We start from the raw sequence: 25127 nt of genomic DNA on the forward strand, positions 1-25127 counted from the left end.
GTGTGTCTGTGTTTTATCATTAGCATACTGTGACAGTGACCTCCAGAGGGGTGGATTTTAAGCAGAATCCTTCTCTCAGGTACATCTGTCTCAGCACCGCAGACTGGCCTGCTGCCCAGCGGTAAGAGGTGACTGTCCCGCGTCCCCGACCGGTGCAGTAGGCACTGCTTTTCAGATATACCCACCGCCTCTGAGGCCTCGCAGAGGGTCTGGACGTCATGATGGACGACTGAAAACAAGATAAATCACCACAAAAAAAAAAAACCACAGGGCCCAGAGTTATTTTCGAATGCACGGCTCTGACATCACATGGGTGAGGGACAAGTGGGCTACCGTGCAGGTCATGCCAGCAGCTCAGAGCAAAACACAACACACACATGTAGCAGGTAACTAACCCACAAAACACAGATCTCATTTTGATAGGCTGGTCTTTATTAAATGTTCAATAAAATCATTAAAATATGACTGGAAAATGAAGTAAAAGTCATATAAAAAGGTTAATATAAATATCCTAATTAAAATGACATTAAAATCCAGGAGTCAATGCATAAAGGGAAAGATGGATGAGAGCATACAGCAGCACATGAAGCGAAGCTGAGAAGAAACAGAGGAGCAGATCCAGCGCTGCTCAGCGAAACAATCCCGCTGCTTTCTTCTTCTTGGGTCGGGGAGGACCGCAGTTGGCAGGGACCGGGTTTGAAGGCACCGTCTGGGTTTCAGGGACCAAAAGGAACCAAATTGGCCTCCCATCCAGCATGAAGGATTTATTGCAGTGTAACTCACTCATAAAACACATGGGCTGAAGGTGCCCAACGTTTAGCTGCAGCCTGCTGTTTGCATCACAGTACCTGAAGGGCACCACAGCTTCTTAAGGTTCCTCTAGTCAGGTCTAGTCTAGTCAGAATATATACTCTGCCCGGCCAAAAGAAGAAGTCGCCATTTGAATTTATATCAGCAAATACTTGAGAGCCAATGACTGGATCATTATTACAGCTGAGCAACGTTATGCAGCAATAAAGTATGGATTTTTTTCCTCCCTGTTGGCACGGGCATATTCAAGATTCATTGGGTTCGAATTGTTAAAGAGTGGTTCAGGGAGCATGAGGAATCATCTTCACGCGTGACTTGGTCACCACAGAGTTGTGGCCTTAACCTCAGTGAAGGTCTTTGGGATGTTCTGAAGGAGGCTTTATGGAGTGGTTCAACTCACTTGTCAATACAGGATCTCGGTGAGAAATGAACGCAAATCTGGATGAAACTAAAAGGTGAGGTGTTGCATTAGCTTGTGGAAACAATGTCATGCCAAATGCGCGCCATAAAGCTAAAGGCGGCCCAACGAAAAATTCAAATGGCAACGTTTTTTTTTTTTTGGCCGGGCAGTGTATAGTAGAAAGCTGGAGGGCTGGGAGAGAGGATGAAACCTACAGGGACGTCGGAGCACCAAACCTGTGTGCTTTGTGATTCCCCCAGTGTCACTGCCGTGCTGCAGTCTTCCTTCGGAACAACGGTGCCGCTCGCACCGTCATCCTGAGCACCATCCTGCTGATCATCTACAACTGATAGCACGAGTGGAGAACAAAAGCCGTCTTATTCGCAGAGCTGAGAGAAAGCGGCTTGGCTCTTTAAATCAATGAAACCGCATCAAGCTGCTCATGGCTTTCGCCAAAACTAATATAAATGTTACAATCAGCACTGTCCAGGATACCTCTGTGTTTCTTAGACGCTGGCTCTTCGGGGCGCTGCCCATCGCGCACACGCCTGTTAGGCGTGCCGCTCTCGGTCACCGTGCTCGGAGGGACAGTCTGCTGGTACCCGGGTCTCAGAGCCATGACAGCAGCGTACAGCTCCTGCAGGGTGACGTTGAACCCAAAATTCTCCTGCTGCACGCACACCTTGGGCAGCACCTGATGAGAAGAGAGCAATAGAGGCATCAGAACACATCCATACTGGGCCAAAGAGAGACGCAAGACCTGGGAGAATCAGGACAAGGAGTCCTAGTCAAGGCGTGAGCGTCAAAGAGGAAAAGCTACCATTACAACCTACACGCGGGTCTAAGTTTGGCAGGGGCCTATCGACACAGACACACCTTCCACCTCAAACACGCACAAACACAAAAATACATATTTTAAACACTCATCGTCTAAACACAGTCTGAATGACTGCTCCATCTGAGCTTCAGCAGCTCATGAAAGGGGTCTGCAAAGGGGCTAAGACAGATGAAAGTACGGGGGGGGGGGAACACTACCTCAGGTGTTGGAATGGCCAAAAGGTTTAAGAATAGATGTGTGCGAGTGACACACTCTCCACTGTACTTGGACTTTTTAATTTAATTCAATTTATTTATTTTTAATTTACAGAGGGAGGACAAACTATCCAAATTAGCTCTTCAAATATTTACCAGAAGAAATCAGCGGTTTCGCGTTGCCTTCAGAGGGACGAGCTTCTAAATATACAGCTCAGGCTTGGGGGACTTTGCCGACTAAAATTTATTTGTTTATTCAAACACCCAAAAAATAGACGTACACTGCATCCGCTCTTTTTATTTCCATTTTAAGAACAGAGAGCCATTAACTACAGAAAGATCCACAGTGGAGAGAAAAAAAAAACAGATCACTCTCTCCAACACTTTTCTCTGAAAATCTGTCATAAGGCTTGTTCCTTACCCACCGTGATCTTTAAATGAGCAACATGCGTTTTCACAGATTAGTCAAAAGAAAATGTCATGCTCTTAAAGGAAAGAACATAGAAATGGATATCGAAGCATTAAAACTGTCAAAGTGGTTCAGTGATGGGACTGGAATCATTCCGGCACCTTCTGCTTTTCTAACTATGTGTCTACAACTTGTTATTTCTATGTCTTCTAACAGATCATTAATGGGCATCATTTGGACAGAAGCCTGGACCTTTTACCTGAAGCTTACATGTAGAGATGCACCGATACCGATATTCGGATCGGTATCGGCGCCAATACAGACGTATTTGACGGATCGGGTATCGGCCATGCGTGACCGATCACGTCCCATACCTACTTATTTAGTTTTTGGCAATCAATCGCACAACAGCGCTTTCCCATTTTACATGTGTTTTTTTGCGGTATTCAAATCGAACGCTATCGCTGCCCCTCAGTCTTTTTCGCTACTCAGTGGGTGTGAGTACTTCCGCCTGCTGTGACATCATGCGCATACCCTTCGCAGTACGAGAAGCGTAAGATAAGACGTGATGATCTGCGAGTATTATACGCTTTTAACAGAAAGCAGTAGCACAGTGATTTGCAATCTATGTAAAATAAAGTTTTGAGTTTGGAATAGCGTTTAATGGACAATCCCATTTAACAAAGCGCACGCAACTGCGAGACAAAACAAAGCAATGGATGATTTGGGAGTCGCTAACTTAATTGGACTGTTTTGCGAACTCGCTGCAGCTTGTGATACAAGAGGGGCTGCCATCGCAACGAAAGTAACTGCGCTGACGCCAATGGGAGAAAAACTGTGTTAAAATTTTAAGCATTTGCCACTTGTATATCCTCGCTTTGAAGATATTCATATTGAACTGCAAATGCCTCAAAAACGCTCAAAACAAACGAGGTGGAACAGTACGTGATGTATGTTTCTAGTAGCCTAATTAAATTTTTGTCATACATTTTTTCCATCTGTATTTACTAGCTTAAAAAAAATTATATATAAAGTATAACAAAGTAAAAAGAGCTCGTATCGGAATCGGCAGTTGTGTATCGGAATCGGATCGGAACTGAAAAAATGTGGATCACCCATCTCTACTTACATGTATTGTAATCCCGGTGAAACAGGACATTGTAAAGACAGCGGCATACACTTCTGGTAGGTAATAGCAGCCAGCTAGTTAGACTTCCTGTGGCCTCAGAACGAGCAGCGGTGCACCAGAGCTGACTAACACGGAACACACACGGGCCAGGCGTGTTGCCCTTTCCCCTTTTACTAGCAGGTAATCAGGTGAGCCCGGGTTGTTTTTGTTGTCTGTGGACCGGCGTGCATGTGGGCTGCAGTGGGCTGCAGTGGGCTGCAGTGGGCTGCAGTGGGCTTGCTGTTTGAGCAGCTGCTCAGCCTAACCGCCCAGGTGCTAAGGGCCCCATCTTGCTTTTTTCCCTGGAACATGCTGGAACACAGACCTAAGCCTTCCAACCATAAGTCTATTTACTGCAATGGTTTTGTCGCTCCGCGTGTAATTAGGCAGCGCGGAGGCCACATGATCAGCTTCGGACAGGACCGGGCCGCGACCTTGGGCAACGGATACTGTGACATCAGTAATGGATGATTACAGCGTGCTGCCTAGACGCCCCCCTCCCACCGATTCTCCTCCAGACCTTAACATGCCTGGGGGGTCAACAGCATACAAATGGTTCCTCTTGGACCACATGATCACCTTCTGCTTCATGAGTTTTGGACTGACGGGTTTCCCTCGTCGCTAATAAAAACACAAAAACCAGGCCCAGAATCTCAGAAAGTCCCAGCTGGATTTGGCTGTGGTCACACTGCCTCACCACCCATCTCCATCTCATAAGGGTGACCCCATATATGCTGAACATGCAAAAAATAAAAAGCATTATTTTAAGCACTTTAATAGTCATACACTAAAAAAAAAAAGACAGCAATTCATGCTCCATAACCATACAGCAAGCTTGAGGGTCACAGAAGCCTGAAGGCTACGCCAGGATACACAGACCACAAGGCAGGGAACCACCACGGGCAGGACGCAGGACCACAGGCAGGACGCCAGGCCACTGCAGGACATGTACAAACACACACATTTGTATTCACAGACTGACAGACAGTATTGAGACACCTGGCCATTACACCTACAGGAACTTTTGACATCCCATTCTAAATCCATAGGCAACAATATGGAGTTGGTCCTTCATTTACAGCTAAAACAGCTGCTACTCTTCTGGGAAGGATTTCCTCAAGATTTTGGAGTGTGTGTGGGAATTTTTGCCCAATCATCCAGAACAGTATCTGTGATGTCAGGCACTGAGATGTTGGATATGAAGGCCTGGCTCACAATCTCCGATTTAGTTCATCCTAAAGATCTTAGGAATTGAGGTCAGGTCTCTGTGTGGGCCAGTCAAATTCTTCCACACCAAACTCACCCAACCATGTCTATATGAACCTTGCTTTGTGCACTAGGGCACAGTCATCCTGGAACAGAAAAAGAGCCTCCCCCAAACTGTTCCCACAAAGTTGTAAGTATAGAATTGCCTTGGTATGCTGAAGCATTAAGAGTTCCCTTCACTAGAACTAAGGGGCCTAGCCCAACCCCTGACAAATAACCCCATAGGCTACCATTATTCCTTCTCCACCAAATTTTTCGGCTGACAGAGAACCATGATTCATCACTCCACAGAACATGTTTCCATTGCTCTAGGATCCAGTGGCGGCGTGCTTTACACCATTCCATCCGAAGCTTGACACTGCACTTGGTGATCTGAGACTTTCATGCAGCTTGGCCATGTAATCCCATCACTTGAAGGTCCCAGCACAGTTTTTGTGCTTGAGTTAATGCCAGAGAAGTTTGGAACTCTGCAGTTGAGTCGACAGAGCGCTGGTGACTTCTACACACAGTCTATCGGAGGATGGACAGCTTTCTGTAATGAAACGGCACTTTTCCACTGGCATACAGGAACCGACCCATACCGCAGAGAGAGACTAGTTACAGCACGGTTCCAGCTCGCCTCCATTTTCCACTGCAGAAGGGTCGGCTCGGTAAAGGGTTACCGGGTTTGGACAGCAACAGCAATGTTTATTGTTTGCTTACTGTTCACAGGGTGTATATCATGAGTCATCACGTACAATTATTATGATTTTTTATTTTTTTTTTAACTGTGTGCTAATTTCTGCTAGCACACCTGTGGGCATCGCTGTCTTACGCAAGTTTCAAATGCTAGCGGAGTTTGCTTGAATAAATTTGCATTATGAATCCATTCTGTCTGGCTGTTGCATAGTACTTTAAGTAGGAGGAAGTTGGAAATTTTCAAGATCCAAGTTTCTGGGAGTGCATCCCAATGTGTGATACTCAGGACCATAGCCAGAATTTTTTTAAATACCAAGGTAAAAGGGCTAACCCTTCCTAGGCGTGCCCCATAATGGATCGTGGTTAATGGAATTGCAGAAAAAATACTCTGGACTTGACCTCTGTCTTCAATGACAGGTGCAGGCACTGCAATACTACTAATATATAGAATATACGCTTTTTCCTTTTGATGATCCATGCACAGAACACCGGTATCTCCATGCATTTTGGCCAGTTACATTGTGGTGACACAACCAACTAAGTTTGGTCACACTTTTTACCCTGCTAGTAGGCAGGTCTATGTCAGTGCGGTTATAGTTCAGCTACGGCTCGCATACAGTACTTTGCAATGGAAAACCACCAGTATGTGGTACAGCTCCATTCCTGGTGGCAGTGGAAAAGCACTGAAAGAAAGCCCACCTTCATGATGACCTTACAGTTCGGAGGGAGTCAGGCCATCTGCTGGAATCTCAGCTTCTGGGTACAGCCATGCCTGCAAATGTCATGCAGAGAATAGTGCTACTGTCATGATCTGCCTGACAGCTGATAACCGAGGGGCTGAACTGCCAGAGAACGCCGCTGCTGTGAGAAGACCACTGCTCCAAAAGCATGGAAGAAAGGAGGGGAATGGATCCAAAAGGGGTTAGCAGTCAGGTGTGCAGGAGGGTCTCATGCCTGATAGAACAGCAGTTGTGGTGACATTGAAAAAGAAAGAGAAAAAGACAGTCACCTGAAAAGACACAGAGAAAAGGAGCTCAAACTGCAGACCACAGAGATCCCCAGACCTCAGACCTTCTGGATGGCCAGCTGGGAAGGAAGGAGAGAAAAGGTGCTGAAAGCCTTTGATTGATTGGACCCACACATCCTGACACCTCATCCCATGGTCATGGGCAACCAACTCTGGCTGGTCTGGGGTGTAAATACTGTCCCACAGCCTCAAGGGCTGGGAAGAGGGGGGGGGGGGTTAAAGCAGCCATTTATCCCCCCAGGGGGCACTACTGCTTAAGGGCATCATGGGACTGGAGCATGGCACCCACCTCCATGTGAGGTTCACCACAAAGAGGTGCAACTGGTAAACCCTCACTCAAACATCCATTTCAGTCTGCCCCTCCACACCCTACACCCCCAAAACCAAGTCATGCGTCACCACTGCACACTGACAAAAACAAATTTTACAAGTGAGGTCATGACGTGGTGGACAAAGTGAGCATATTTGGATACTGCGAGAAACCGATATGCAAATACAGGAGGGTAGTTAGGGGCTTTAAGCAGCTGGTGGAGAGAGTCTTCAGGAGAGCTCAAAGGAAGCTATTCACATGGGCCTCCAGCAGCCAAACCCTGACACAGCATATCCTCAGGATGACAAGGAAAGAAGAGATACGTGTGGTACATTTGTCATATTGTATATTTTCCAAAGGAATTATGTACAGGCAAAAAAGAGGAAACACACTGAAACTGCTTTTGGAGACATAAGTGTTCAGCTCTTCGCCTGAGATGCACCAGTTTCATCCAAGACATCAGCACCTCATATTTAGAAGTGAACAACCAGAGCAACAGCTAATGGTCTGGTGGGTAAAATTCGCAGGCCAAGCATGAAGGACGAAGACACTAATGGTGTGTCCACATAAGGCTCTCCTTCCCACACTGGTCAATCAGTCTGCAACACTTATGGAGATGATGTGCTTCCAAATGCTTCCACAGCACAAGCAGGAGATGCAGGTAAATCGAAATGTCACCGACAACAGAATAGGAATGTGATTCCAGCATCGATAGAAACAAAAGAAGTAAATTAGACACAAGGATCCTGAAATGGCAGCACGGGACTTGGCAGAAAACTACATGGGGGGGGGGGCTCTGCTGAATTTTGTTTATTTTGGTTTTTTTTTGTGGGGGGGGGGGGATGCACATCCCTGAAATATATTAAAGTTGGTTACGACTGTCTTGGTCACAAGTCCAATTCATGCTCAAGTGAAAATAAATTAATAAATCGAGGGATTACACAAACACAGAGTGGGATATGAAGTACACATGGCTGGGTGTTGACTGAGGTCTGAGGGAGGGGGCACACCAACATCAGCAGCTGAGTCAGACTCGCTGGTGGCTATCACGACAGATACAGAAATACACTGTCCGCCATTGCTTAGAGAAGTGATTCTTGGAAAAACACAAGCCTGTGCAGACTATATATAAATAGGTGTGTGCATGTATGTGTGTGTGTGTGTGTGTGTATATACTATATATGTGTATATAATATATGGATATATGTATAGTTGTTTGTGCGTGTGTGTGTGTGTGTGTGTATATACTATATATGTGTATATAATATATGGATATAGGTATAGTTGTTTGTGCGTGTGTGTGAGTGTATATACACACACACACACACACACACACACACACACACACACACACCTATACATATATCCATACATTATATACACATACAGTAGATAGTTATTTAATGCTGGTCAGGACTGGCTAAGCTTCAGACTGAAGAATGTGAAAAAGACAGGAGGTCCCAAAAAACCGCCCGTCCTGTTTATGAGACAGTCCGACGTACCAGGAACAGCAACGACATCAAAACAGCACATGCCTCATGGATTCCCATAAAACCCCAGCGATACACGCAAATCACAGATAATTACCCCTCTACCCAAAGCCTCATTTCCCAAGAAGCTGGTAAATTCCAAATCATTAAAATTATGTGCTGAGAGAAAGGTCACAAAGTATGTACTTCCATTTACTGGATTTTAGTTGCAGAGGACAACACGTCTTATGGTTTTGTAACTGGGATTTTTCCAGTTTACATAACTGCATATTGACCACAGCATTTCAGATTAAACACACAGCTCACGCGTACAGCAGCAGACTTATCCTGTACGGTTCATTTTTAATTTTGTTTTTTTACTACAAACTCTACATAGCCACTCTGCTACCAACTGTCCCTCAAACCAAAAGGTGACACTTTTATTCCTTTGCCAATCTGCCACAGTGATCGTCTCCCACCCATGAGATTACATTGAGTATGGGGGGGGGCCCTCGGAGCCAGTGTTCTGCTGACGTGGCCATGTGAAGTTTTTAAGCCCTTCTTACATTGGCTGAATTCAGCGTAAGGCACTGCCACCACAGACCCGTTGAATTTTTCACCTCAATCTTTAAAGCTTCTGAGGGAGAAGATGTTGGCTTTTGTCATGCCAGCCAGACTCTGGCTCTGGTGTGTGTTTCTTTTCCTTGGGAAACACTTTAAAACCCTGAGTTTTTGACAGACAGTGCAGAGTCAAACACAATATGTAAAAAGGGGCTACAGAGGAGCACAAATGGAAATTCACTGACCACAGAACAGATTCTCTGCTGCTGAGAGACTGACTCACTGTGGCTTCAGTGCCGCCTGAAAGGACAATACTGCTGGAGAAACTGGAGATGTGGCCCATCAACAGCCAGACAGTCAGATTGATCTCCTCATGATGCACCTCCCCAGGACAAAGGAGGGGGTGTGACCGGAAGACGGTCAACCAGGTCGGCCACACAATCAACATGCACCAAGGAAGGGGAGCCGCCAGCAGAAGTGAGATATCTGACACACAGGAGCGAAAGTGGGCAGAAGGCAAAGCTGCCGTCAGGGTGACAGGGTGTGGGGGGGTGGGGGGCTGCCCAGAGGCATCAAAGGAACAGCAATGTTGATGAAGCGACCTGCATGCAGATTCCACAGGATCACTTGAAATGCCAGTGTGTCACATGGCACCAGAGCCAAGGAGGGCGACAGAAGGAGGGGGGAGTGCCAGCTCAACTATAAGAGCATTCATTCATCATTTCATTCATTCATCATTCATTCACCGCCATGGGGAAATCGGGCTTCTCGTATCCCACCTTCTTCTCCATGAATGGTCTGCTAGAACCAAAATCTGGGCTGCACACGCACAGTCTGCAAAGACACTCCTGATGATGAAATTTAGGCCAGACGCACAGTGCGCGCGCATGAGAAAAAGTGGAGTATGAACTCCAAGCTAAATGCTTATATAAAGAGAGAAAAGGCCAAGCATGCATCCAATCCAATGCACTTACCATCACCTCCTTTGTCTTAAATTCCACACACCTAGAGATGTAACCCAACATCCTATTGGCCTTTTTAATTGCCTCCCCACATTAGCAAGAGTGGGACATGGAAGTATCAACATACACACCAAGGTCTTTCTCATAATCAGCTACCTTTATTTCAGTGGAACCCATAAAAATGTCTGTACTTTATGCATGGATTACCTTACATCTGTCTACATTAAATGTAATCTGCCAGGTATCAGCAGATGTCACTGTAGCCTCTGTGCCGCTATTTCAGTATCTGCTACATCACCCACCTTGGTGTCATCTGCAAATGTAATCAGTTTACTGTATATTTTGGTGTCAATACCGTTAATGTAAATTAGGAATAACAATGGTCCAAAAACTGAACCCTGGGGTACTCCACTATGAACACAGGCCCACTGTGACATTGTGCCTCTAATAGCTACCTGCTGCTTCCTGTCTGTTAACCAGTTTTCAATCCAAGCTGCTACAGTTCCTAAAATCCCTGCAGCTCTGAGCTTAAGCAAGAGTCGTTTGTGGGGGACAACATCAAAGGCATTCTGGAAATCGAAATAGATTGCATTGTAGGCCTTTTTAGAGATCAATTTCTCTTGTAGCTTCCTCAAAAGACTCAAATAGATTAGTTAAACAGGATCTGCCTCTCCTAAATCTATGTTAGCTAACCCTCAGAATGTTATTTGAATCCAGGTAATCTACCATTTTCACTTGGATTATAGCTTCCATTACTTTGCCAGTTATGCAAGTTAAACTGATTGGCCTATAGCAGGGGTCTCCAACTCCGGTCCTGGAGAGCTACTATCCAGTCGGTTTTCAATCCTACCTGGCTTCTGATGAGCCACACCTGTTCTCAGGTAAATAGCAGGAGAAGGTGTGGCTCATCAGAAGCCAAGTAGGATAGAAAACCTACTGGATAGTAGCTCTCCTGGACCGGAGTTGGAGACCCCTGGCCTATAGTTTGCTGGATTACTTTTATCCTCTTTTTTGAATATGGGCGTTATATTAGCATGCTTCCAATCAGAAGGTACCACACCAGCAGATAACGATTTCTGAAATAAAGTTAATGGTCGGCAAATAATTCCTAATTTCTTTTAAAACTATAGGTTAGATGCCATCAGGGCCCTGTAATTTATTTATTTTGAGCTTAGCTAGACTTTGTAGCACATTAGCTTCAGTTATATATATACAGACGCTCCTCTACCTGAGTTACGTTCCGAACGGCCGTTGGTAACTTGAAATGTTCGTAAATGATTAACATCATTTTAAGGGTATAGGCAAGTACAAAGAACTAGGATGCTGGGAGTACGCACGCTACGCTGCTGTGCGGCAGGAGTAGTGGCCAGAAGTCATACTAGGCGGAATTGGCGTGCAGAAAAAAAAATTAATGTTGTGGACAAGAAACGGGAGCCCAAGGAACACAATTTGGACTTATAGTCCTCTTTGTTCGTATGTCTGAAAGTTCGTAAGTTGAAAGTTCATAAGTGGAGGAGCGTCTGTATTAGTCATAGTGGACGCTGGATTAGTAGCTGGATTGTGATCTAGTGATAAATCAACGTGTTATTGTCATTTTTAATTCTAACTAAGGGTTAATGCACAACAAGATGTGCATTACATGTATTTAAATGTATGGCTGTAGAGGCAAAAAGAACCACCTAATGTTTATACTAAGGTTACTACACATTTGGCTGACATGTTTGAACCTAAAAACATTATTTTTCATGTTTACGAGCCGAATGAGACACGCGATCATCCAGATGAGATCACCCTCAAATATTTCAATGATAACTTTGCCTGGATACTTCATCCCACATTTCATTGAACTTTTCTTTATTGTCACAGGTTCTGGAATTAAATGGACAATTTCAAACTAACAACTAGCCTTTGGGCTTAGCAACAGGCAATTTTCGAATTGGCTTGGATCATATCTAAGCAAAATGTTTAATCACTGGCGGAAGAAAGTGGTTCTACTTATAAATTCGTTTTTGGCTCAAACATCGAAATGATGTCTTTAGGTACAAACGTGCAATCCAAATGTGTAGTAACATGGTATAAGTAGCTTAATGAACTCTAATCCGTGCATCATATATTTGTATGAAGCACGGCTCGTTGTGCATTAACCCATAGTAATTATTCATATGGGGATGGCATATTATTTGTTCAATCTATAAAGCTGGACAATAGCTTTAAAACAATATGAAGATCACTTCTGTGCAGCTTACATTAAGGTAAATATAGCCAGTCATAGTCATAAAAGTTAAAACTTTGTTTAAATCTCCAATTTCAGATTCATGAGATACTTATGTGACCAAATCAGCATGCCAAGTTTCGTTAAAATCCGTGACGATTAAGTCCGAAAGTGTGATGATTTGACATGGAATGACCCAATTGCATGGTCTCCCCATGTTCTCCTCATACAGCATTTTGATGGATTCAGTCAGACAATCACAAAGTCACTCACCATGTGGTCAGTACAGAACTTTAGTTAAAGATTTATGTCATACATTTAATATAACCAATCAAAACAAAGCATGAACGCATCATAGAAAACGTGCCTTTCTGGCCCCCAGCTAAGATGTTCCCTCAAAAGGACCACAGTGGACAAGGGTTCTCATTGACCACTGTGCTTCCACTATCTGCCAAAGTCGGCTCTCCTCTCTCCAAATCAAATTAAAGGCACAGCACACCAGTTCAGTATGAACATTGCACACAATGCTAGCAAATGTTAAAACTGACCTGTGTGATGAAGTTCTCTCTGTAGTGCAGTTCATCAAACACCTCTGTCTGTAGCCGACCTGTAACGACACACATAGAACGGCCCAAAAAATTAAGGTGTGTGCTATGGAGCAATTTCATGAGGGTGAAAAAAACAATGAGGAGATTCATACCTTTTAAATCACATTCACAGTATCTGTTGGGTATCGATTACCAAAAAGCAACATTTTAAAACATTACAGATAAGGAAATTTGAAATAAAAATGGCCTAACAAGTATTTATTGCACCACTGTTAAATTCACTGCTAGTGTTGCTCTAGGGAAATATGCAGCTTGCGGGGCAACAAGGCTCCTCTAAGGGGGGCACTGACTGGTGGGACACTTCCTGGTATGTATAAGATTGTATGGGTCACTTAGACATGTGATAGACCTTGTGCAACATCACACAACATACAGAGACAGAGGCTGCTAGACTGAGGCAAAAATAAGTTTTTAAAAATAAGGTCAACCAATCAAAACTACTTTGGCACAGCAACCATACTGCCCCAACTTTTGGGAAAGATCAGCGATTATACACTTTATTTCTTAGAAGAGATATTTTGCAGAAAATTCTAACAAGATTGTTATTCTATTGCAATATTAAATGTCAATGACATTAATTTATTATGTGAAGTGCCAAAGTTAGAATTAGATGCAAGTAGCCTCTCCTCTATGACCGCAGAAGACTTTGAGGCAAATCACATAAAAACAATCCATGTTTTTATCTACCACCTACTGCATTTAGGTCATTCAGCTTGCGCGTTTGGTTAGTAGTTTAAACACCAGTCTAACCATATAAAATCACTGATTCCCTTGTCCTCCTCAATACATTTTACTCACCTCTGCTCAACACAGCTCCACTTTCTCTGTAGTCCTGAATTTCAGCATCCTTCCTCACAAGCAGGGCAGCCAGCTCAGCTACTTGTCTTTGCAATATTGAATTCACAGCCAGCAGGGGGCACACTAGCTGACTGCACACCTGTAAGGACACGACCAGTCACTGAACCAGGAACAGCTTCAAAATAACACACTGGTGGCAACAGGCACATATACATGGACGCGTACAAGAACAATGCTGTTCTGAGACATAACAAGAAGGCTAGTGAGAAGTGAGACGACTGGAAACGGCCATTTGAAAGTAGGAAGGAAAATGGGAAGCATGCTTTCAGTCTGGGAATGATTGTGGCCATGAGCCTGCAGGAGAACTTGTGACTAGACTATGTGTTAATGACATGCAGGAAAACCACACATGTAGATAAGCCCTCCACACACAGCGTAAATAGCTTGTATGAAAGAAAAGCTTTTACTGCTATCCATGCATCTATCTTCCATGGCTCCCACCAGCTGCAGGAATGTGCAGATATCATTCCCTCTCTTTAATACGTTTAAGTCAAGAAACAGAATTTACTGTTTGGCAATTACATCTACCCAGGTGACATTGTGTCATGGGGCCGCGAATTTCAAGCTATGTCCCTGCATACACAGCGATTATCCCGGGTCCCTAGTGCTACAGCAACATGTTGAATTTACACTATACCACTGCCACAGATGAGGAAGAGCAGCGGAACTCCCAGTAGAAAGGCACTCCTGCCAGCTCACTCTTGAGTCGCAACGTTAGCCGGTGGGGCTTCAAGTCAACGACGGAGATGGATGGCACATCACCACTGCACGCCACTGCAGCACCAGGTTCCCCAGCCAGATACGGGCGCGCCACTGTGCGCAGGTGAGCGAAGAAAGCGTCAGCGGGCGCTCGGAGACGCTTGTTAAGCTCCTGCAAATAGAACAGTAAATCAGACTGAGCTTTTAAAGGGCACCACACCTACTACACACGCCTGTCTTTACCTGTGCTCTTTCCTTAATGGTGTCTGCATCCACCTCCTCCTCCCACACACTCTGCATGTCGCTCAGCAACATCTGGTACTTTGTGTCCCCAAAGTAGGATTTTGCCAAGAGCTGTATGCCACCCAGGCGGACTGGCATCCAAGGCTGCAGCAGCAGGTCTATGTCCAGCGCTAACGTGCTCATTGCAGCAATACAGCCCACTGATGTGCAGAGGAACAAAGGGAAGAAGATGGTTACCCAGAACATAAAAGCACAAGATAAAGAGAATTGCACTAAATATGCACCAGAAATCAACTGCAGGTCTCACTCCAAAACCCACCCAAAATCTTTCATTACTTTTTTTCTGTGAAAATTAAGTACGATGTACTGTATGATGTTTTTCCATAGGGTGTACTCAGGCTTTAAAATTGTTTTCATTAACCGGGTCATGATAAAATATAAAGTTTTAAACATTTTTTTTCCCCTCTTTCTAAAACTGAAATTGTATTTGATTTTAATTCAACCAAGGGTGTTGTTCAACAAAGCTAACTAAAGTTCTGCTACATGTCCATTTAAATACCAATTTTACTCCCATTGGTTATTCTAAACTATTTTACAGGGTGTCGGTTAATTAACAGCTAAGGTGGCTTCTGATGCTGTCTGGACTGAATTAGCCATCCACAATAAGTGACTTTAGACTGGCTTTTAGGGCCATAAATATGTAGATATATAATAGTTAATACTTCTAACACAAAAACAACAAAGGATTCATGTGACACGTATCTAGAATTTTAACTTTTTTTAACTGTGACAAGTCTCTTGTGGAAATTATACTGTTTTCATACTAGCTGACTTGCTAGCTGGCAAATACTAACGTGCATTTTCTAAGCCGAGTTAAAACTATATAGCCATCATGTATATTAATTATATCATAAACAAAATACATTTATTAAAAAATAATCCCGAATCATTAAACGGCTACCGAAAATCTTTTTTAAGTGCGCATTCCCTCAAGCCCGACTTGCCTCACAGGATATCCGTCGGGCTTCAACTTCCGACGAGAAACTTCGACATACAAATAAAGGTTCCTCTAAAAACTGTGCTTGAAGAGATTGCGCTCTCACCTGTTTAGTCAGAGCTTTCTCACATAAAAAGTAGAAACAGACTTCATACGTATATTCTCAATTCAATAAGAATGTTTAACATATTGCAGTGAGTGTGTGGGTCATTCTAATAAATAGGAGGTGACTGCTCTTTTAAAATGTGGGAATAGCGTTTGTAATGACACTCATCGCTAGTCCACCCTAACAGCGGCATAGATATGGAAGCCAACCGTTTATACAATACTGATACTTACGGTTACATGCTAACACGCACACACATTCCAAAGCAATGACGCAGTTAGGACATTTGCTATTTACAACATAAATACATTAATAGACAAAATTTAGACTATTTACAAACTCCGTGGTGTGGAGAACTGCATAATTGGTCCTGCCGACCAACCCCACGGGGTCACAGCATTTATTTTCTTTTCTTATGTAGGCTTTGTATATGTGAGATTTATAAAATAGAAGCAAATGTTCTCAATTCCCAGCATGAAGTTAAAATTAGTGGATTGAAAAGTACCAGTAAGAATCCATCCATCCATTCTTCTTCTAACAGCTTATCGTGGTCAGGGACATAGGGGGCCTTGAGCCTGTTTCAGGCAGCATAGGGCAAAAGACTGGGGTGCACCCTAGATGAGATGGCATGACACACCTCACTGCTCTCCAATAGTTTCCTGCCAGAGGAAGTGGAGGGCAGTGAGGCGTGACATCACTGTGTGCATGTCACATGCTTTTTATTAGAACTTTTTTGTAGTTTTATAACAGAGGTAACAGAGTTGGGACATTGGGAACATTGGGACACACACAAAATGTATTTTTTATTACTGAAATTACATATAATACAGAATATATATATATATATATATATATATGTATATATATATATATATATATATATGTATATATATATATATATATATATATATATATATATATTATACACTCACCTAAAGGATTATTAGGAACACCTGTTCAATTTCTCATTAATGCAATTATCTAATCAACCAATCACATGGCAGTTGCTTCAGTGCATTTAGGGGTGTGGTCCTGGTCAAGACAATCTCCTGAACTTCAAACTGAATGTCAGAATGGGAAAGAAAGGTGATTTAAGCAATTTTGAGCGTGGCATGGTTGTTGGTGCCAGACGGGCCAGTCTGAGTATTTCACAATCTGCTCAGTTACTGGGATTTTCACGCACAACCATTTCTAGGGTTTACAAAGAATGGTGTGCAAAGGGAAAAACATCCAGTATGCGGCAGTCCTGTGGGCGAAAATGCCTTGTTGATGCTAGAGGTCAGAGGAGAATGGGCCGAATGATTCAAGCTGATAGAAGAGCAACTTTGACTGAAATAACCACTCGTTACAACCGAGGTATGCAGCAAAGCATTTGTGAAGCCACAACATGCACAACCTTGAGGCGGATGGGCTACAACAGCAGAAGACCCCACCGGGTACCACTCATCTCCACTACAAATAGGAAAAAGAGGCTACAATTTGCACGAGCTCACCAAAATTGGACAGTTGAAGACTGGAAAAATGTTGCCTGGTCTGATGAGTCTTGATTTCTGTTGAGACATTCAAATGGTAGAGTCAAAATTTGGCGTAAACAGAATGAGAACATGGATCCATCATGCCTTGTTACCACTGTGCAGGCTGGTGGTGGTGGTGTAATGGTGTGGGGGATGTTTTCTTGGCACACTTTAGGCCCCTTAGTGCCAATTGGGCATCATTTAAATGCCACGGCCTACCTGAGCATTGTTTCTGACCATGTCCATCCCTTTATGACCACCATGTACCCATCCTCTGATGGCTACTTCCAGCAGGATAATGCACCATGTCACAAAGCTCGAATCATTTCAAATTGGTTTCTTGAACATGACAATGAGTTCACTGTACTACAATGGCCCCCACAGTCACCAGATCTCAACCCAATAGAGCATCTTTGGGATGTGGTGGAATCCCACAAATCTCCATCAACTGCAAGATGCTATCCTATCAATATGGGCCAACATTTCTAAAGAATGCTTTCAGCACCTTGTTGAATCAATGCCACGTAGAATTGAGGCAGTTCTGAAGGCGAAAGGGGGTCATACACCGTATTAGTATGGTGTTCCTAATAATCCTTTAGGTGAGTGTATATGTATGTATGTGTGTGTGTGTGTGTGTATGTATATATATATATATATATATATATATATATATATATATATATATATATATATATATATATATATATATATATATATATATATGCGCAATTGATTTTCTAACTATTAAAGAGTAAAAACAAAAACCGGAAACCAGACTTAATTCTTTCATGTTAATTCAATGTTTGAATCAAAAGCTGAAGAAGACAGTGAATAATGAGAGGTGGGAGTTATTTAGTTAATATTTTATGTAAAAGTTATGCCTAAGATATACTTCATTATTATTAGTGAAAGTTTAATATAATTAATACAATTACTCAAAATTGATCCAATTAAGTGTTTTTATTTATTTATTTATTAAAACCTAACAAATAGTTTATCTGAGAGTCCCCCAATTCTAGTATATCTGACATGGGTGCATATATACATACGGGGAACGCAGACAAGGGGGAAGTGGCAGAGCAATATCAGATGAATGCAGAAGGCAGGGCTCTCAAGTGTCAAGCGTTGACCTACCAGATGTAATCTCACCCCAGATTTATTGGGGATTGCTCTGTCTGGTGCTCCCTGAGGATGTGGTACCTCTGGACATGTGCCCAAATACCTATATTTTAATCCGGGTCATCCTATGTATTCCCCATGCTGGCAATACAATAAAAGTAAAGGACAAACTTAAGCTATTCGATTATATTTCTATGATGTAGTAATTGTAAGTTGGTTTATTCAGTCCATGCGTTACATTAGTGTATTTCCAAATGCGTCCTATATGTGTGTTGAGATCAATAAAACACGACACGAATCAGCTGTTCAAAGTGGGCGTTAGAAACGCTGTCGTCAGGAAAAAGGCGATCTTTGGACACGTATTGTAAACGCCCATAGCGTTTTGTTCATGATTTTAAATCATAGACAAAATACATGGTTTTGTGTTCACCACTTGAAAGCTGAGCTGCATTTGATTAAGAAACATGAAAAGGAGGTTATTGCTGGTGTCAAACTCGACCCTTTACGGTGGAGGTTATTTGGATCACTGTCAACAAGAGATAAAGCAGTTTTTCGGAGAGTAAGTTTATCACATTATTAAAGGTTAAATACATCCATCTTCTGATTTGCATGCTGTTTTTAGTTATATCCCATTGTTCGATGTGTGGAAACTTAATGAAAACGAAAATCAAAGGTTCGCTTCAGCCTTGTTTTTAGTGTACATTTCGATAGCATACTTTGTCAACGAGTTCGTTCTTGGTTGATTTTAAACTGTAGATTTTGTTATATTAGTACTGTAGTTATAAACACTAAACCTAAACCTTTCTGCCAGTCATGTGAAAAAAATACTCTTCGTTCCCTACGCTTTAAAAGACCGGGACACTTATGCTAGCACTGCCCGGAAAAAGTTCACAAGTCTAGGTGAGTAAAGGAACACCGATTTCCAGTAATCTCTTACAGTACATGACAGTGTCGCCCGTATGAGCGGGTATTTCAGATCAGTACAGACTAGTGTTTGAATTTGCATCTCTCCGTTCTTTCTTTTATTCATGTTCTTAAATAGGTTATGAACTGGACAGTGTACATGAAGCAGCCGATCCTGTGGAGGCAGTGAAAAGGGCAGAGGGCATCTTCATTGGTGCGTTGGTGCATAATTTCTGATCTCTTTAGTGATCACTAGGATTCCAATGGTACCTGAAATTCATCATTAAAATGGATTCCATGTCAAATCATCACACTTTCGGACCTCATTGTCACGGATTTCAACGAAAACGAAACTTGGCATGCTGATTTGGTCACATTTGAATAATTACTATGTAATAACTGATTAAAATGTTAAAATTTCAATAACAAAAGAACCTATATTTTAAAATTGATCAATTTTTTTTTTACTAAAGCTAGATCATAATGTCATGAACATCTCCATATGTAAGTAATAACATTAAGGTTACAAATATGCTACAATGACATTTAATGGAAGCTTCATTAATGTCATTGCAGACACCTGTACTTGCCATACTATTGAAAAGGCCCATATGGCTACCTGTTGTGTCTTTGCTTGAAATTGTGTATGTCCACTCTGTTGATGTCACATGTTCAACTACTAAAAGCACCTCCTGATGATCCATAACAAGTCTATCAGGATGGCATGGGAATGAATAGGATGGAGATGGTCTATGAGGATGTAAAAAGCTCAGTCTCAACTCTCCAGTGCTGGGCATAGTTTCTTCAACACATCCTAGCCACCAATTCTCATCATATGCAGCCATGACATAACCTTTGATGCTTTCAAAGTCTAGTGATTCCCTAAGTGTGCACTTACACTGGACCGATTTGCACACCTCACTCACCTCTGATGAATGCAGGCCATTTATTAGCCATATTTACTAGCCATGTGGGCCTTTTCAATAGTATGGCAAGTACAGGTGTCTGCAATGACATTAATGATTGTAGCATATTTGTAACCTTAATTAATGTTATTACTTACACCTGTGCTTGTTATACTATTTCATGTCAGTTTGGCTGCCATTAAAAAGGCCCATCAGTGATATGAAACCATGTGACGCTACCTTTACGTCAAGATATCTCAGCAATACCTTAAAAACCAAAGACCAAATTTTCTCAATTTTTTCCATTTTCTGGAGATGTCTTGACATTATGATGCATTAGTAAAAAAAATTATACATTTTGAAATATAGGTTTTTTTGTTATTGAATTTTAAATATTTTAATCAGTTATTACATAGTAATTATTCATATGGGGATAGCATGATATTTGTTCAATCTATAGAACTGGACAATAGCTTTAAAACAATATGAGGTCCACTTCTGTGCAGCTTATATCAAGGTAAATATAGCCAGTCAAAGTCATAGCTTTTTTTAACTTAATCTCCCTCAATATTTATCCAAGACACGCCCAGTTTCAGTTTCATGAGTTACTCATGTGACCAAACCAGCATGCCAAGTTTCGTTAAAATTTGTGACAATGAGGTCCGAAAGTGTGATGACATGACATGGAATGTCCCAATGGTCTCCCATTTTCACTTGTGACATTTCGTCAAGATTTTGCAGTGTGTCTGTGGGAATTTTTTGCCCATTCATCCAGAAAAGCACTTGTGGGGTCAAACACTGATGTTGGACATGAAAGGCTGACTCACAATCTCCATTTTAGTTCATCCCAAAGTTATTTGATGGGGTTGAGGTAAGGGTTCTATGTGGACCAGTCAATTGTTCCACACCAAACTCACCCAACCATGTCTTTATGGACCTTGCTTTGTGCACTGGGGCACAGTCATGCTGGAACAGAAAGGACCTTCCTCAAACTGTTCCCACAAAATTAGAAGCATAGAATTGTCCAAAATGTCTTGGTATGCATATCTTGTATGGCGAGGTGTCCCAGTACTTTTGTCCATATAGTGTAGTTTTGTCCATATGTTGAGAGTTTGGCTGATCTGATTGTTTACTGCATTAAATGTTGTTGTACAAAGTATATTATTCATAGTCCAACAACTTGTCCTGGTTAGAGTCACATGGAGTATCCCATTCAGCACAGGGCACAAGGCAAAGATCACAAGTGATGTATACAGCAGGCAGGAGAGAGACCATTTGCATGTGTATCTGGAGGAAATCTGTGCAATGTATACTGAGAACGCAAAAACAAGACTCAAACCCACAACTGAGGAGGTGCCTCAACTGCCACAACTGTGCCACCCTACTCAATGTGCTGTGGAGTTTGCATGTCTAAAAATAGTCTGGCATCGTTTTGGCGTGCCTTCGGATAGACTGGCATCGTTTTGGCGTGCCTTCGGATAGACTGGCATCGTTTTGGCGTGCCTTCGGATAGACTGGCATCGTTTTGGCGTGCCTTCGGATAGACTGGCATGCTGCCCAGGGTGGTCCCTACTTTGTAGCCTTTGCTTCTTGGGGTTCCAAACCAACCATGATTCCATGGGTAGGCAGTCATGGAGGATGGATGGATGATATCAAGGGAGGGATTTCCTGATGTCTTGTCTTTCTCCCCAGGGGGCGGCAACACATTCCGTCTGCTCAAAACCTTGTACGATCACAAGCTGGTGTCAGAAATCCAGAGGCGTGTGCTGGTGGTGAGTGCAACTTGCCTGATTTTCAATATTATTTTAATTAATATTCTGTTATTCAGTCTCAGACTTAACCTGGTTCTGAATTTACCACGCCAGAGCTGGAGCATTTATAAGACAAGATCATTGCAAGTTATAACAGGTAAGTTTATGAATTCAGTGTTTTTGGGCTTTACAGGACGGGGTTCCATACATGGGTTCAAGTGCTGGCACAAACGTTTCCACCATCAGCATCCATACCACAAACGACATGCCCATTGTCTACCCTCCAAGCCTGGATGCCATTGGCCTGGTGCCTTTTAACATCAATCCCCATTACGTGGATCCTGACCCTAACAGCAGGCACATGGGGGTGAGGCCAATAATATTTTTCTCGTGACTTTCTTTCTATGTCCAGCGTGCTTCCACCTTTCTCCTACAAGAGCTGTATTAATACTGCAGTTAATCATTAAATCTCGATTAAGTTTGTCATGATTTTCATCAATACTTTGAACCTGTGCATTGATTCATTTATTGCGGTATGGTGGTGTTTTATTTTTCAAACGTAAACATTTGTTGATTAAAATGTGCTGTTTATTGTAGTCTGTGCTAAGTGCACTGCAATTCAAAAATGCAGTGAAGCGTCTACCTCTCAAATGTTAAAGCAGCGATTCTCAACCCATGGGTCGCAAGGGAAAATTGGAAATGTCTAGCTCCAGTCCTAGAATTAACCAATGTTAATATGGGTCTTGGGTCTGCAAATGCTTAGCGCAAAACTAGTGAACACTCAACCAATCCAAAAAGCCAAACCACAGGTGCTTCATTTAAAATTCACTGGCACATCCAATCAGATATGTGCGATAGGCATTGATTGGCATAAATTGCAGAGTGCACTGCATGTTTGATCATAGCCTTAATTTAAATAAATGCTTAGATAGATATATAGTTCAGTACAGCGGGGAGGTCAGTGATTCAGTGGGGGGGGGGGGGGGGGGGGGGCAAGTGCCTGGTACAGTGGGGGGGTCAGTGATTCAGTAGGGTGGGGCAGAAGTGCCTGGTACAGTGGGGAGGTCAGTGATTCAGTGTGGGGGGGGGGGGGGGGGGTCAGTGATTCAGTAGGGGGGGGCGAAGTGCCTGGTACAGTGGGGAGGTCAGTGATTCAGTGGGGGGGGAGGGCAGGGGCCGAAGTGCCTGGTACAGTGGGAAGAAATGCATAATTTGTGTGACTGGTAGTAGAAATGTGCAACAATTTGACTCATCCTTGGTAGTTAAAGGCTTTTAATGCCAGTTAATTAAATTTGGCCTTTTTAAAAATATTGTTAGTTCCATTGCTACAGTATTGGAATGTTAACTACAATAACAATGGTCTGGATACAATGGTTGTGATGCATTGAATCATGACCCTGGTACTCTATAATGGGCCAGTTAGCAGTATCCAGCCCTATCTTTTGAGTTTAGTTAACTTTGATGGTTTGCATTATTCTATGTAGGAGACCCGAGAGCAGCGCATTCTTCAGTTTCATGAGGAACCCGATACACCACATGTGCTGGTAAGCTGTGCCTCGCTTTTTATAGCTCCTGTAATTCTTGTATTCAGTGCATGGGGGCAGTGTTTGACTCAGCAAGTTGGGAGACTACGCTTATGATCAGAAGGTGACTGGTTCACATCCCAGGATCAGCAGGGGTATTTCACTGTTGGGCCCCTCAACCCCCAGTTACTCCAGGGACTGGCTGACCCTGTCTTCCCAATCGCACATCACTTTGGATAAAAGCATCTGCTGAATAAATACATTTAAATTAATTCTGATACTCAACTAATGGTTTTTTTGAAAAGGACTTTTCACCCATTCATACCTTTGGGTGCAGATTAAATTAAAGTGCATGACCAGTGGTTTGCATACATGAGTATGGATGCTGTCCTGTTTAGGGCTTGAGGGAGGGATCAATGCTGCTCGTGGAGGGACACAAAGCCACGCTGCTGGGCAGCACTAATGCAAGGCTCTTCCCCAGGTAATAGTCTCAGGCCAGTGCTCCTTTATCTGCATAATTGTCTGGGAAGACAAGTTTGTAACCTGTTGGATGTGTTGCAGAGGAGAAGCGGCCACAGAATTCACGCCAGGGAGCGATCTCAGCTTCCTACTGACAGACTGATCACTGGCTGGAAGCAGAATGGCATCTCACAAGCACATATCATATCATGTGACCAGAGGAATGACTGTACTTACAAGCAGATTTAAGCTTACTGTTAAAAACAATTGTCCATTAATCTTAAATACTTTGGTTAGATATCTACTGTTAAGCATCAAACCTGAATGCAACACATACAGGAGACCAAAATCACAAGAGATGTTTATTAAGACGCTGAAGAAGAAATGTACCCAGAAAATGCAAAAATGGTTCTATTCAGGTAGTATAATTGAGACCTTGCATTTTAAATAGGAAATTACTATCATTCAAAGACACTGAACATCTAAAAACATTAGGGATCCAGAAGCTACTGCAGCTTGGAAGATTTTTTGCCATCCTACATAGATGTTTGTCCTTGACACTCTATTTTTAATAGTAAATAAATTGTGAAAATCAATGGCTTAACTATCTGACATCACTAAAACCATTACCTTTTTCTGTTAACTTAATACGAGGAAATGATAATTATCCTGAGCACCAATCAATTAACAGCTTTTCTAACGATTTGTTCAGCTGCTTTCTAACAAAGGCACTATCCCTTTGGCCCATGTTTCCAGGACACCGTGTGCGCATGAATACTCTGGCTAAAATGAGCCTTTTTCTAATGTTTTTGTTATAGCAGTGTAAGTGTATGTGCCCGCTAATGGGTGGGAATACTGTCCAGAGGGCTTCCTAGCTTTGTATCCTGTGCATCAATGTACCGGACAGCCAATTGAAATACGGATGGACAATGGTAATAAAAGGAGCTGATATGATGTATTCTTTAAAGTTTCCCCTCATGGTCTAGAATGCTGATCAACAGCAACTCAAATTGTAACTTTGGATACAGTTTTTTTTAACTTAAAAATGCAATTCCAGTTTTGACCACAAGAGGTCAAGATTGTATATTTGTCGACAATTAATGTATTCCCTGGGTGAGGAATAAATATGGTTTTGGGA

General features: G+C 42.6%; 2 protein-coding genes across 6 annotated transcripts; one reads left to right on the forward strand and one right to left on the reverse strand.

Moving 5' to 3' along the window:
- Positions 1-411: 411 nt before the first annotated feature.
- On the reverse strand, positions 412-16416 carry nhej1 (nonhomologous end-joining factor 1). Of its 5 annotated transcripts, none has more exons than XM_023805664.2 (8): positions 16321-16416; positions 14713-14912; positions 14408-14641; positions 13711-13849; positions 12853-12911; positions 1706-1904; positions 1447-1556; positions 412-709 (listed from the first exon to the last, which is right to left on the reverse strand). In XM_023805664.2, the coding sequence occupies exons 1-8, from the start codon at positions 16340-16342 to the stop codon at positions 629-631; spliced, it is 1044 nt and encodes a 347-aa protein (XP_023661432.1). In that variant the 5' UTR covers positions 16343-16416; the 3' UTR covers positions 412-628. The 5 variants fall into 5 exon arrangements, with proteins under 5 accessions (XP_023661432.1, XP_023661436.1, XP_023661434.1 ...); XM_023805668.1 differs by lacking the exon at positions 16321-16416 and adding an exon at positions 15816-16027; XM_023805666.2 differs by lacking the exon at positions 16321-16416 and adding an exon at positions 15717-16027.
- Positions 16417-18756: 2340 nt separating this feature from the next.
- LOC111840675 (alpha-aspartyl dipeptidase) lies at positions 18757-25127 on the forward strand. The gene is made up of 8 exons (XM_023805742.2): positions 18757-19007; positions 19260-19348; positions 19491-19565; positions 21949-22028; positions 22201-22374; positions 23492-23551; positions 23929-24011; positions 24092-25127. The coding sequence occupies exons 1-8, from the start codon at positions 18913-18915 to the stop codon at positions 24150-24152; spliced, it is 717 nt and encodes a 238-aa protein (XP_023661510.1). The 5' UTR covers positions 18757-18912; the 3' UTR covers positions 24153-25127.

This window comes from Paramormyrops kingsleyae, chromosome 1, assembly GCF_048594095.1.
Source record: "Paramormyrops kingsleyae isolate MSU_618 chromosome 1, PKINGS_0.4, whole genome shotgun sequence".
Taxonomy (NCBI): domain Eukaryota; kingdom Metazoa; phylum Chordata; class Actinopteri; order Osteoglossiformes; family Mormyridae; genus Paramormyrops; species Paramormyrops kingsleyae.

Bases quoted from the DNA above. Each gene is read 5' to 3' on its own strand.
- nhej1 (XM_023805664.2), bottom strand. From the start codon at position 16,342: ATGGATGGATGGATTCTTACTG. The intron at 1,557-1,705 runs GTATCCTGGACA...TCGTGCTATCAG, and splicing joins AGCGTCTAAGAAACACAGAG to TTGTAGATGATCAGCAGGAT. The intron at 710-1,446 runs GTTTGGTGCTCC...CCTGAAACCCAG, and splicing joins GGGAATCACAAAGCACACAG to ACGGTGCCTTCAAACCCGGT.
- LOC111840675 (XM_023805742.2), top strand. From the start codon at position 18,913: ATGAAAAGGAGGTTATTGCTGGTGTCAAACTCGACCCTTTACGGTGGA. The intron at 19,566-21,948 runs GTGCGTTGGTGC...CTTTCTCCCCAG, and splicing joins GGCAGAGGGCATCTTCATTG to GGGGCGGCAACACATTCCGT. The intron at 22,375-23,491 runs GTGAGGCCAATA...TATTCTATGTAG, and splicing joins CTAACAGCAGGCACATGGGG to GAGACCCGAGAGCAGCGCAT.